Below are 15,100 nucleotides of genomic sequence, written 5' to 3'. Positions count from 1 at the left end.
TTCCAGAAAAACATCTACTTCTGCTTTATTGACTACACCAAAACCTTTGACTGTGTGGATCACAACAAACTGTGGTAAATTCTTCAACAGATGAGAATACCACACCACCTTACCTGCCTCTTGAGAAACCTGTATGCAGGTCAGGAAGCAACAGTTTAGAACTGGACATGGAACAACAACAGACTGGTTCCAAATCGGGAAAGGAGTATGTCAAGGCTATATATTGTCACCCCGCTTATTTAACTTATATGCAGAGTACATCATGAGAAACGCTGGGCTGGATGAAGCACAAGCTGGAATCAAGATTGCCCCGAGAAATATCAATAACCTCAGATATGCAGATGACACCACCCTTATGGTAGAAAGTGAAGAGGAACTAAAGAGCCTCTTGATGAAAGAGGAGAGTGAAAAAGTTGGCTTAAAGCTCAACATTCAGAAAATGAAGATCATGGCATCTGGTCCCATCACTTCATGGCAAATAGATGGGGAAACAGTGCAAACAGTGGCTGACTTTATTTTTCTGGGCTCCAAAATCACGGCAGATGGTGACGGCAGCCATGAAATTAGAAGATGCTTACTCCTTGGAAGGAAAGTTATGACCAACCTAGACAGCATACTAAAAAGCAGAGACATTACTCTTCCAACAAAGGTCCGTTTATTCAAAGCTATGGTTTTTCCAGTAGTCGTGTATGGATGTAAGAGTTGGATTATAAAGAAAGCTGAGCACCAAAGAATTGATGCTTTTGAACTGTGGTGTTGGAGAAGACTCTTGAGAGTTCCTTGGACTGCAAGGATATCCAACCAGTCCATCCTAAAGGAGATCAGTCCTGAATATTCATTGGAAGGACTGAGTGATGCTGAAGCTGAAACTCTAATACTTTGGCCACCTGATGGGAAGAACTGACTCACTGAGAAAGACCCTGATGCTGGGAAAGACCGAGGGCAGGAGGAGAGGGGGATGACAGAGGATAAGATGGTTGGATGGCATCACCGACTCAAGGGACATGAGTTGAGCAAGCTCCAGGTGTTGGTGATGGACAGGGAAGCCTGGCACGCTACAGTCCATGGGGTCACAAAGAGTCGGACATGACTGAGCGACTGAACTCAACTGAAGTAGGGTGACTTTTAAGATAGGTAAACAAAACAGCTGGTAAGCTAAACTCTAAATCTCCTGCTCTGATGACTCAGTGAGATATACATCTAAAACTTTAAACTCTAGCTTTAACTTTCTACATAAATACTAGGTGCATTTCAAATTCAACATTTGCTAACATGTATTTCAATATCTCACCTATAAAGTACTGGGGAAGCCACTGATTGTAAAACCGTATTCCTTGGCATTCTAGGGCTCTACAGTATCTCTACAGCTTTCCCGGTCAATAATCTGCCTGCAATACGGGAGAGGTAGAAGACGCAGGCTCAATCCCTGGGTCAAGAAGATCCCCCTGGAGGAGGAAAAGGCAAGCCATCCAGTATTCTTGCCTGGAGAATTCCAAGGACAGAGGAGCCTGGCGGGCTACCATCCATGGGGGCACAAAGAGTTGGACACAGCTGAGCACGAGCACTTGACTTGAGAGCATGTCCAGAGATTACAGCAGGGCAGACACGCGTCTGCAGTCCTACCACAGCATGGGGCACAACAGCTAACCATAAGCGCAGAATTAAATTAAACGAAAGAAAGAAGTGAAAGTCGCTCAGTCGTGTCCAAGTCTTGGCAACCCCATGGACTGTATAGTCCATGGAAATCTCCAGGCCAGAATACTGGAGTGGGCAGCCTTTCCCTCCTCCAGGGGATCTTCCCTACCCAGGGACTGAACCCAGGGCTCCCACATTGCAGGCGGATTCTTTACCAGCTGAGCCACAAGGCACAGTCCACAAGCACTGTCCAATTGGAATAGACACTGGCGAAGAGTACAGACGAACACACTTGGGTGATGTGACTTTGGACAAGTCACTTTAACATCTGACCCACCATTACTTCATGAAATATTAGTTTGGATTTAAATAATCTGAATTTATAATAGAAACTAATGACATCTTGAATGTAACAGATTATTAGAGGCCTGGGTTCAAATCCTTGGAGAAGTTAACAGAGCTATTAACTGGAAGAGACAGGATTTAAAACAAGATTCTGCCAATTAATAGCTCTGTAATTTCTCCAAGCCCCAATTTTCCGTATCTGTTAAATGGGTATAAATGCAATTTCATAAGGTTATTATAAAATTTAAATGAATCAAGATTTCTAAAGTACTTAGAATAGTGCACAGCATATAAAAAGTTGTTAAATAGATTCTATTAATTTCATCAGAAAATTGTAACCACAAGTTTATTTCCTGAAATGGCTCTAAGAAACCCATGTTCAATATAATTAGCTATCTAATTAACCAAGATTTCTGTCTTTTGAACACTGATATTTTACGAATGAATTAAGGTTGTTGTATGTATGTTGCAGTAGGTTGTTAGATAAAAAAAAAAATCTTAATATGATACAGGTCTTTCTTAATTAGTAGTAATAACATTTTCTCATGAAGAAGTGTTATCTCTATTTCAGATTTGATATGTACATTATTTATGTTACACCATGAAAACTGGACTGCTTACCAGTGATTGTCCTAGGCTTTCTAGCCATATATTCCTTCCATCTTCTTGAACTGAGCTGGCTGGGAGGAGGAGTAAGTATGCTACCAATGGTACACGGCAATACAAAAAGAGCACCAGCCTGGATAAAACAGAACATACTTTTAGTGACTGCACACAGAAAGCAACTTTAAAACAGTATCACCTGACAATTCTCTACTCACATTTCATTGACATAACACACCTTTAATAACACTCTCTCCCCAAAATTTCACTATAAAATCTAAAAAAACAAAAACCCAAAACACAGCCTCACCTCTACCAAAAAAGTAAAAGCCAAAAAACACAGAAAGGTATTCAGCTATAGGTATTCCTTTTCCTTCCACTGAGTCATATATCTGAAAACCATATTTACAATATTTGATTTAAGTTCAGGTTGGGGGTATAATTTCTTTGTCTATCTGCAAATCAATGCTGCTAAGTCACTTCAATTGTGTCCAACTCTGTGCGACCCCATAGACGACAGCCCACCAGGCTCCCCCGTCCCTGGGATTCTCCAGGCAAGAACACCGGAGTGGGTTGCCATTTCCTTCTCCAATGCATGAAAGTGAAAAGTGAAAGTGAAGTCGCTCAGTCGTGTCTGACTTTTAGCAACCCCATGGACTGCAGCCCACCAGGCTCCATGGGATTTTCCAGGCAAGAGTACTGGAGTGGGGTGCCATTGCCTTCTCCGGCAAATCAATGAGAGGCCACAAATTCTATCTGTCCTCAAAAGATTCTGGTCACACTAAGCCATAATTTTATAACTTTGAGTCTAAATGGATTATTGTTCTGGCTTCAAAATTAGAATCAAAAGGCAATTTCATAACTTCTGTTCCTAGATATCAGAGACTTAATGCTAACAGATATAAAATTCAGAGAAACCATGAATCTATGCCAGAAAACATACAGCAGTGTCCAACTGATTTATGAGCAAGCTCAACTTAGTCATCCTCATATTCCCATGGCTGGGTTCACAGATGTTCATTAAATATTTGTTCCCCCAAACCCAACATAACATATTTAGGTAAATTCTCAATTTGATTAAGCACTGAACAATACAAATTGCAACCCTGAAAGCTGTACTTTGCCTGTTATTTTAGAAATGTAAGCTACAAAATCAGCACATCTTGATATATACATTTTTTTTTTTTTTAATTTGGGGGAAATTTAGGCACGAGGCATCTCAAATCTAAAGCAAAGTCACTTTTAATTGTCTTTTGTAGACAGATGGGTTACACGAGATATGTGATACAAAGTTAATTAACACTTTTTGCTGCTATTTATTATTTTTCCTTACGTATTCTTAACAGTTGTAAAAATAAGTCTACCGGGGCAAAGTAAGGAAGGTAAAATTAAATATTCTTACTTTATTATTATAGCCATAATCTTTTTAAGTCAAGTATATTCCACATACTCAAGATTAGACATTAAAATAAAAATATTTAGGAAAATAATCATTAATTCTAAAAGATATATGTTTAATTTTCTAAACATTAAGTCCTAGTTCTTCCTCCTTGCATTAAGAAGACTTCTTAGCCCAAAATGCATGACAAGACCATCTGGCCCAAAGGGCAGACAAAGCTGTAATGTTAGTATGCCAGATCAGAGTCCAGTTATAGTTTAACAATTATATGACCGTTAAAATTATAGTTACAGCTTAACAATGTAGAGATGCTAAACACCGTTCAAAGCATAACTTATACCCTGGTATAAATATCCTGATCCACCATCCAGATAAATAACCACATTTCTGAAACAGCCTATTTTTGATTATACATTTACTACAAAAATGAAAATAAACATCTCTAAATCACATACGCTATAATTTCCTACAAAATAAATGTATGTCAATAGTTTACACTATACTGACAACAAACTTGGATCCTGATAAGCCGTGCTCACTCCTACACTAATCCTTAGATAGACTCTGAGAGACCTGAGAATGATGCTTTTAGTTTCACCTTCTATTTCAAAATTTAAGACAACGTTTCAAACCCCTTTCAAGGGGCAAACACCAAACAAGCAGGCACTAATATGACAATCATCATTTTAGCCTTATAAATTCTCCTCTTTAACAAAAATGTTCCTGCCCATATGATTAATAGATATTATGATTCCCTAACAATTTTATCTTGCCTTTTTCTAATCTAATAAGTATTCCTCTAAAAGGGTTTTATTTTTATTCTGGGGATAATCAAACATCCTTTTTAAGCTCAGAAGTCGACTTAGGATCACATAAATCACTAGAATTTCAGCACTATGATAGCTTCCCAAGGAGGGACCTTGTCCACTTTATTCTCTCCAGCACCTGCAACAAGCAAATGGCAGGCAGTCCAAAAAAAAAGAATAAATAAATGAAAACCATGGTATAAAGCACTACGATTATTTCGAGCAATGAGCATCCAGTTTAAAATTTTCTTTCAAAAAATGTAGAAGACTAATTTTAACCCAATGTAAAAGGACAATGAACTGTTTCACATTTACAGATCTATCAGCCAAATTACATAATCTATGTTTCCAAAAATTATCCCTTTTGCTGCTTTAAAGTAGGAACATATATTTAAAGATCCAATATTTGTCCTTGACTGATAAAGTACAGTCCAATATTCTATAGTCATTGCCCAAGAAACAATAAAAATGACAATCTAATACAACAAATTTAAAATAAAACAACTGAAAATATGACATGAATAGATACCAACAGTTTAGCTGTCTTCTAGGATTGGTCTTGCCTATCTTCAATAGATGGATTAATAATTACTTTATACCTGTGCCAAATTACAGGTATATGCTTGATTTTGACTTGAAACATTATCTATAAAACTAAGGACTAAAGATTTCATTGTAACTTCAAAAAGAGGGTATCTAGAGCTTTATACGTTTCGGGAAAATGTTTCACTTAAGTGTGTCTATCATCTGGGCCATATAAGTATCTTGCCACAGAACTGAAATCACATGTGAAAGGAGTAGGTTAACAAAAATCTAACATAGCCTAAAACTTTAAAGCAATTACCAATCATGAAGCTTATTTTTGAAAATCTCTTCTAAAAAAACAAAAATCACTTCCTGTCTGCAGTGGACTCAAGTTATAAAGTCCAAAATATTTTAATATGAATTAGGACCAAAACAATGTGTTATGTGAAAGAAACCAAATCATCACACAAAGACAGATTAAAAAAACACATATTCCCTTTTCTCACACATCTGTAAATACTGAGTTTAAAACAAAACAAACAAAACCCCACTTTCTATACCTCGCCACACAGGGAAGAAATCTGCTCCAACAGCAACCTGGAGGTCTGCTTGGTACTGTTTTTTGTCAATCCCCTGTACTAAGGAGTTAAAGAAATGACGGAATGGTTAGCTATCAAATAATTTAACTTCCTAAAATAAGTTTGATCCTCCAACTCACAGGATGTTTAAATTCATTTATCAAAAATTTTAAACTGCAGGAACTCAGAATTACTCCTCTCCTTAAGGACAATTATTTTTCTGATTCTGAATATACACCAAGAAGTAGGGATACTGCAAACTATTAGAACCAGAAATTTTAAAAACTGGAGCTTCTGAATAAAAGAACACTGTATGTACTAGTGTTTCATTTCCAATCAACAACAAATTCTTTTTATACAAAATATTGTTATTAGGTATATTCTTAAAACATCTTAAGATATATTTTCTTTAAAAAGATTCTAAAAACGCTGAATATTTGCAGACAAATGTGATGGCATTCATATTTACTTAGGTATTTAAAACAATACAGTAGAACAGCACTTTTATCTATCCTGTCAATGTCAAGAGAAACATCTGAACCTTCTAATAGTATATAAATTATTTTGTTTTTCTTCATAGATTCCTAACATTTTTCCCTCTTCCCTACCCCACAAATGAGTGATAATTTCAGGAAGTCTTCTGCCTATCCTAAAGGCGTAAATATACTACCTGAAGGAAGATTCTTTTCTGCAAGTTGTAGAACTTCTCTTAAAACAATGGCAATGAAAGGTATACTGATATTATAAAAAAAAGAAACACAAAAGTAGGGCCAAATATTTAAATGTGGTAGTACCAGGAAAAAACTCTACTTGACACAGAAAATGTGACCTATGATGAACATGTAAATGAAAAGGATACAACTCAAATTCAATGTCCGACATATAGCAGGAGGGTAGATCTGATAATTTTATCATCTGCACAAATTCTAAAGCAGGGCCATAATAATGAAAAACCTAAAAAAGAAAATAAAATTATGTAAGTTTTTAAATACCAGAAATAAAATGAAAGTGAACAAATTAGTAATCAGGTTTTAAACCTTTAAAATTGGTCTTAAAAAGACAGTATTTATACATTATGCAAGCCAAACACTTCATTCTCTATAACAGAAAAGAATTTCTTCCATTCCAATTCTAGCTTTCAGAGTGGAGAGATAAACATGGAGATTTCCTAGAAAGCAAAGTTTCTAGAAAGAGTTTACAGGAAGAAGTCTAAAAAGAGGTAAGCAACAGAGGACAAGAGTTCTCAACTTATCCTGTTTATCTCTAGCTAGACAGACAGATACGCCAGGAGGCTAGGTTACTGAAGTGGGTCTGAAAAACTGAGAAAGAAAAAGAAAAGACACACCAGAATGGACTCTGACTGGTATGCTGAGATTAAAAAAAAAAAAAAATCCTTGGAGAAAATACCAAAGTAATTAAAGAAAGAACTAGTGAAACCAAGATGCTAATTAACAAAGCAAGCTCCACTCGAAGAAGTAAGATTAAGGATTTCTTTGGATAGTCTAAAACTAAACTAAGAGTGAGCTAGTGAAGAGGGTATCTCCAAGGCTGGGGTTAGCGTACTTAATAGGAAGCGCAAAGAAAAGCAAAAACATCTTCAAACAATACAAAATTTTAAACTTGCAGAAATCTGAGTAATTTTACCATATGTGATTATGTATATGTATGTGTGTGTATACACAAAAATACACAACACATATATAAAGATCTGTATACTCAAGGGTATGGTTTTTTCAGTAGTCATATGTAGATATGAGAGGTGGGTCGTAAAGAAAGCTGAGCGCCGAAGTATTGATGCTTTTGAACTGTGGTGATGGAGGAGACTCTTGAGAGTCCCTTGGACAGCAAAAAGATCAAACCAGTCAATCCTAAAGGAAATCAATTTGAAATATTCATCAGAAGGACTGATGCTGAAGCTTCAATACTTTGGCCACCTGATGCAAAGAGCTGACTCATTAGAAAAGGCCCCGATGCTGGGAAAGACTGAAGGCAGAAGGGGGCGACAGAGGGTGAGATGGTTGGAGGCAACACCAACTCAACTGACACGAGTTCGAGCAAGTTCTGGGACTGGTGACAGACAGGGAAGCCTGGTGTGCTGCAGTCTATGGGGTCACAGAGCTGGACATGACTGAGTGCCTGAACTGATGCATGCGTTTATGTGTGTGAACACAGAGACAGAGAGATCAAAGCCTGTTCTCTTTCCACTGTGTCATGCTCCCTTCAAACTGAATCCTAGAGAGCTCACATGGTAAAGTTCAAACCTGAAGTGGTTTCAGGCCTATACTGACCTAACATTAGGATCATTTCATTTTGAAAAGAATCTAAAACAGTGATAGTTTTGCCATCATTCAATGCTGATAACACAGTATAATTTAAGAACAATTATAATAAAAGTTGTGTGAGTGAGCACACTTAAGCACATATATTAGCTAAGTTAACTGAAGATTCAAATGTATCTTACAACAATATTTATGAATGGAAGATTGCAAAAACAAACACAGATTACCTTTGGCAAAATATCTTTATCCTTCGATGGTATTATCTTTTTGTCAAGAAAGCAAGTTTTTAAATTAGATGTACTAAAATTCTTAGGTGTGACTCCCTTTAAACAAAATTCAGGAAAACTAATTTCACTTCCAAACTGAAAAGAAAGAGAGCACAGTTACAGGCATCATGAATTAAGTTACGAAGATTAATGCATCTTATTGCAACATAAAAGTTGAGAGAAAAACCATATGTAAATTCATTTTTGATTCCTCGGCTCAAAATGCAATTCTTCCATTTATGTATACATCATTCGTATTTCAACTTACACATGAATTTTTCATGAAACGCTCTCCTTGGCCTTTCACTAGCCCACAAGAGTATATTAAGCCCATTCTCTGGAACCACAGGGGCGTCCTTGATGGTTCAAATGGTTAAGAATCTGCCTGCAGTGCAGGAGACTGGGGTTCGATCCCTGGGTTATTAGGAAGATCCCCTGGAGAAAGGAATGGCAACCCACTCCAGTATTCTCGCCTAGAGAATCCCATGGACAGAGGTGCCTGGCAGGCTACAGTCCATGGAGTCCCAGAGAACTGGATACAACTGAGCAACTAAGCATAATAGACTGAAATACATCAAATACCAGAAATACTTATTTCAACGTGGATACAACTTACATGCAATGAAATAAAGCACCTTGGACAAACATGAACTCAACTAATGTTAAAAGCTATGTTTTAAAATAATGTTACATTCTAGAATTGCAGTGCCCAAAACAATCGTAGAGACTATTTAAATTTAAATAAAGTGAAAAATTCAGTTCTGTGTTTGAAGTAATCACATAGAAAGTTCTAGTAGCAACATGAAGCCAAGGGGCTATTGTACAAGTATAAATTCAGAACGTTTCTATTAATGAAGAAGTTCTATTGAGATAAGTGTTTTTCCAGGACATCTTCAAATGGTACGTTTTCACTAGGATTCATTAATATTATCTGTGTTGTAAATAAAGTTGAAAGGCCTGCTTTGTAAACTGTGATAACAGAAATCCACTTACCTTCCTCTCCCATATCTGAATCTTTCCCCTCCATAGCTCCTTTGAATCAATAGCATTTCTGAGATCTTCAAAAGATACAGTATTAGCAGAAAGGTATTCTGCAATTTTCTGATAATTTCTATAAATAAAAAGTTCATGATAATTCAATACAGGCTTTTAAATTTGACTTAGATTTAATGGTTATAGTTAACTACAAGCTAAATAAGCAAAATGTAAAGGTTATATTTCTGCTTTTATCTACTAATATAGAACATTCATTAAATCAGTCTCTGGAGAAGTTTCCAGCATATGTTCATTTAATCTCAACATCACCATGAATTATGAATAATCATCCTTAATGCCATAGATGAATAGATTTTCCTATTGTTATTTACTGGCTTTAACATGTCAGATACACACATATGTACACACATATACAGACAGAAAGAATTAAATTCTTATCTTCAAAAGAACTGCTTTCCTAAACTGTTCCCACAGCAGTTCTGTATGAAATTCCTTAATAGCACTGACAGATTGTCCTGACTATATGCATTCCAGTTCCTCCCTGTATTTCAATGAAAAAGACCAAATCTCACTTTTGTAATTCCCCAGTATACACTGCTGTGCTTAGCATAGTGACAGTGGTCAATAGCTGCTGAATGAAGAAAATCATGAAGTGAGCAAATCCAACACCTATTTAAGGATCAAAACTGTAATACACAGTTGATCCTTACTCAGGTGTCTAAGACACAACAGTATATATTTATTTCTACATTGCACATAAAACAAAAAAAAACCATGACGTTATAAATCCAGTGTATCCATACACCCATGGCATTTATCGCGGTGCTCACTGGACAATACAAACCTATTTAAAAATACACAATGTGTTTGGAGAATAATGCTCAATAACGGTTCAAAAACAGTATCCATAATATTTACTAAAAACCTAAAACTTCTGAGAAATATAAAGAATGAAATAAGGAAAATCTAAGTTCTTCTCAATGAAAAAAATTTCTAATTGCAGTGGGACATATTGGGTTGGTCAAAAAGTTTTAGTTTTCCCATAAGATATTGCTTTCTTGGCCACCCCCATAAAACTCACATTTTTAAAAATCTTCAAATGCTGGGTCTATTAAAAGCAGGGTACCAAGTTAACTGTAAAAATAAAAAGCACAGATAGCTTACATTTCACAATGATCTCCTGCTATAGTAATTTTTGCTGAATACCATTCCTTCAAATGTTTTAATGCTCCTACAGTAGGCAAACAGTCTCTCAGTTTCGGAGGATCTTTGTCAGAAGGCAACAGTATTATATCTATCATTGCTCTACCTACAAAAAAAAAAAAGGCATTTTTATAATTTTTTTACATTTTTATTTTGGAGCACAGTTGATTAAGTCTAACTTTTTAAAGACGTGAGACCTGAAATGCCTCAAAACAGTATCCTGGACAACTGAATTTTATGTTTATTTAGAAGATGAAGAAGGATTTTAACTTTAATTTCTGAAGTTCTTCAAAACAACACACATCTTTAGGAGTTTGAAATTTTTAAATGTTCATCACTTGATTTAAAGCCATGTTATCTTGAAATAGCTAGCATATGCCAGAAAAACAATGAACTATATCATAATCACTTGCCAATTATGTGCCAGTGGTTAATAATATATTGCTTGTGAGATCATCAACGCTATTGTTGTTCTGAACAGAGGGGAAAAAAAACGTGCAATTCATTATGCTCTTCTATACTTAATTTTGTTACACAAAAGGGAATGAATTCGTGTAAAACTGTAATGCTCAAATAAATTATTTCTCTTTTTAAAGAACAATAAAACACTCAGAAGATTCAATTATACTGACAATATCACTGGTTCCTGAGAAAGAAGGTTAACTTCATGAAACTTTAAATTTTATAAAATGATAAATTTTACTGAAGGATAAGAAAAATCAAAATCAAACAGAAACCAAAGTATAACAATGAAACTATTTCAATTTGCCAAAATAGCAACTCTACATTTCATATTTTGAACTTCATAGAAAAAATTGATGCTTATTTGTCGATGTATTCAGCTATTTTCCATATAAGATCTTTTATGCTAAAATACAATCTTGAATATAAGGATTAGATTGTGAGCTAAAGCCCTTTATGATAATCACATATATTTTACTTATCACTGCATACTCAGCTCCCAGTACAATGCCTGATACATGACAGACACAACAAATACCTGCTTAATATCCGACTCCAATAACGAAAATATTCAGAAAACTCTTTAAAAGTATTTGTGGATGCCAAAGTATATCAAATTTTTGATGAATCAAGTAATTGATTCATCTTAAGAAAGATTTAAGATAAAATACAGTTTTAAGAATAAACAATACAGTATTTCATAAAATACGCTTCCCATTACAGGAAAAGAAAGTGAACTGCAGAAAAAAACTGAGTCACGGGCTTCTCCCACTGTATGACTTTCTATACAACAGCACAGACACAGCTGACTGTACACCATCGAAGACTCACCCAAATGACCTATGCTAAAGAATTTCTTTCTCCAGGAGTTGCCATGGGACAAGTGTTCTAAAGAACATTGTGGAAAACAATGGTAGACAGTAGAAAGATTCTTCTTCAGTAATAACTGAAGAAGGAGACAGATGAGTATTTAATTTTATAAGTTCTAATTTTTGTCTAAGTAAATGAAAACAAGAAAGCTAATATCTCAACAATGTATTTTATTAAAGTAGTGGAGCATGTTTTTTTTCACAACTTCAAATAAAAATCATTTTTCATTTTGAATTTAAAAATAAGAAGTGAGAACACAAGCATAAAGACTGAGTTTATCGCTCATTCACACACAATGTAAGACCAGATACAAATACTGAAAGTAGCCATAAGGTATTACCAGGAGCAGGAAGCTTGTCTGATAACTGATGCAAACCTTCTGCAGATTCTTCATAAAGGCTAAAACAAAAGAGGAAGTAGAAAAAAAAAGTTATATACAATCATAATTAGGTCATATTAATCAAATGGATCTCTGTGCCAGACACAATATTAAGTATGTTAGCATTATCTCATGATCTTCATGACAATTCCAAGAGGCAATACTCTTAATACTATTTTTATCCTCACTTTAAATAATTCAATTAAAGTTCACATCAGTAGTAGGTATGAAAGCTAGGATCCAAACCCTGAATCAAGTTCTAAGCTACACTCCCCAAACAAACAACAGTGACAAGGGGGGACCTACCTAAATTATATCTGGTACATTAAATATAAGTCATAGCTTGTAGCCCAAACATTCTTCTGAACCCTACAAAGTAAGATATTCCTAAGTGTCTCATAAAGAAGGCTACTGCTTTTCTCTGAATGACATAAAACAGATGACAAGAAAACATGACACTCTCCTTCAATTCTTTAAAATCTATTAAAAATCTATTACTTTTATCCATATAATGAATTTTTCTCAAAATAGCTTATTATATAGCATAAAGGTACTTGAATCTTTTATTATAAACTCACCATTGTTTAAAAAACTTAAGACATCTTATGGTAAAGTGCAGTTTTCAAGCTCCCTCTTGTGGAAATAGTTATTAAGTCACTTGCTAGAAACAACTATTTTAGCACTCACCATCGTCGACAGCGGTGAGAAAACATGGAATGGTAAGAGCCCTAAGGCTGGAAGGCAGCTTAGAAATCATCTAAAAGGATCTCAGCACTTTACAGATGAAACAGTAAACACCAGAGAAGTTCAGTGACTGGCCCAAGGTCAAGACCACTTCTACCAGCCTCCATTTCAATGCCCTTTCTAAACTTCTACGTCTCCCCTCATTAATCAGTATAAACAAATATGATTTGAAAACAGGAAAACTCGAAGTCTGCAAAAATTTATAGAAATATAATACATGAATATTAAAATACACAAAAGTAGTTTTTTGTAATGCAGTATTACACAAGACCAAAATGACTAGTGGGCTTCCCTTGTAGCTCAGTTGGGAAAGAATCTGCCTGCAAAGCAGGAGACCTGGGTTCAATTCCTGGGTTGGGAAGATCCCCTGGAGAAGGAAATGGCAACCCACTCCAGTATTCTTGCCTGGAGAATCCCATGGACAGAGGAGCCTGGCTGGCTACAGTCCATGGGATCGCAAGAGTCGGACACTACTTAGCAACTAAACCACCACCAGAGACAGTGTACTTCATGAAGAAAAAAATAATGACCACAACTCACATTACCTAAATCACCATACTTGTCAAACTATAATTCAAAACATCTAAACATGAATCCAGTCACCCATATAACCCTCAGCAGCTCTGGATTTTAAGGGTGCCTGAGACGCTGAAGACACACACAAACTGAAGAGATGTATTTCAGTTTCAAAAGCAAAATGAAAGTGACACTGCAGTGTGAATGCCAGCTACTAACCTTAAATAAAGTTTCTATTCAAGCTCCTGAAATATTACATCAAGCAAGTGACACATTAATTATCACTTTTTATGACTCCTACAAATAAGTAAGCTTAAGAAGCTAAACATTTTCAGATACAAATTTGTGCATTTTAAAGAATTTTATTCAAATTAAAGGCCCAAACTGCCCATCTTCCAAAATAAGAGTTGAAATTTTTAATTATGTAAAATTCCCTCACTGTAACTGCTAACATATCAAATCCTTACCCTCATGGCTAAAATACAATCTAACGTCAAATACTATAAAGACATTATAGGACGCATGTAAGCATACTCAGCCAAGGATAATGATTCCCTGCTATTGCTATCTTCTTCCTCAAAACACTCAACAGCACTCAAACATTCTTCCGTATTTGTTTGAAGAACATCTTCGATGTCATCTTTCTCTGCACCAAAATGTATCTCTTCCCAGTGTGAACTACAAAACTAACGTATCAAAAGACTGCATTAAGTAATGGATTCGTGGAATTATTTGTATTAACAAAGACATTCACCAGTTACCATTTTCTTATTTATATTACCTGATAAAATCCACATATTGCCTGAACTGCAAAGAACCACTTCCTGGAACCAGGTATACCACCCACTGAACAGGCTTGAAAGCAAAATCATACTGATTAGAAGAGAAGAATGCCACAAATAAGCAGATGTTACAGCATGTATACTTAGAGAATTATGCAACTTTGATATATATATAAAATACAGAAATTCAAACAGGAAAACCTGCCTAAAGAGCAAAATTGTTCATTCTCTATGAAGACTCTGCTTTAGTTCATCGCAGTTCAAAATCTACATCATTATTATTAATCTTCATTTCAAACCTTAAAATCTAAAGATGCTGAAAAATACACCCACTCAATTACTGTTGAATAATACCAAAAAATGCAAAGCATTTTAGGGAAAATGGTTCCCTCCTCAAAGATCATGAAGGTTTGGTTCAGCCTTACTTAAGAGAGAGGAAATAAAGAGTAACTATGGCTTTAAAATGGAGATGATCTTCTTAGAGACTGGAATATTATATGAAGATATGAAATTAAGGGTCACCCCAGGTATGAGTCAGAAGATCAATGAAAATTTAGAGCAACGTACAGAAATCGGATTCAAAGGAGGGGGAAGGAGATATATGGTAACTGTGGCTTACCTCATAGAAGTTAGCAAAGAAAGATGCTAAGTGCATTTTATTACCAATTTTTTACCAAATTGGTATCTCGTTACCAATTTCTGCCAAAATTCC

General features: G+C 35.4%; 1 protein-coding gene across 4 annotated transcripts in view; it reads right to left on the bottom strand.

Annotated features, from left to right (window-relative positions):
- Window positions 1-15,100, bottom strand: part of MTBP (MDM2 binding protein) — an 81,646-nt gene that overhangs the window by 60,295 nt on the left and 6,251 nt on the right. The window contains exons 3-11 of one of the 4 annotated variants that reach the window (XM_019973893.2): window positions 14,388-14,461; window positions 14,141-14,292; window positions 12,308-12,366; window positions 10,597-10,741; window positions 9,430-9,547; window positions 8,398-8,532; window positions 6,751-6,845; window positions 5,874-5,946; window positions 2,602-2,719 (exon numbers count right to left, since the gene is read on the bottom strand). In XM_019973893.2, coding sequence (XP_019829452.2) covers window positions 2,602-2,719; window positions 5,874-5,946; window positions 6,751-6,845; window positions 8,398-8,532; window positions 9,430-9,547; window positions 10,597-10,741; window positions 12,308-12,366; window positions 14,141-14,292; window positions 14,388-14,461 — 969 coding nt within the window. Of the gene's footprint in view, window positions 1-2,601; window positions 2,720-5,873; window positions 5,947-6,750; window positions 6,846-8,397; window positions 8,533-9,429; window positions 9,548-10,596; window positions 10,742-11,635; window positions 12,281-12,307; window positions 12,367-14,140; window positions 14,293-14,387; window positions 14,462-15,100 lie in introns of those variants that run through there. The other 3 variants (XM_019973894.2, XM_019973895.2, XM_070803123.1) reach the window with 3 other exon arrangements.

The sequence above is a fragment of the Bos indicus genome, chromosome 14 (assembly GCF_029378745.1).
Source record: "Bos indicus isolate NIAB-ARS_2022 breed Sahiwal x Tharparkar chromosome 14, NIAB-ARS_B.indTharparkar_mat_pri_1.0, whole genome shotgun sequence".
Taxonomy (NCBI): domain Eukaryota; kingdom Metazoa; phylum Chordata; class Mammalia; order Artiodactyla; family Bovidae; genus Bos; species Bos indicus.
This window is presented reverse-complemented; position numbering and strand designations above follow the sequence as displayed.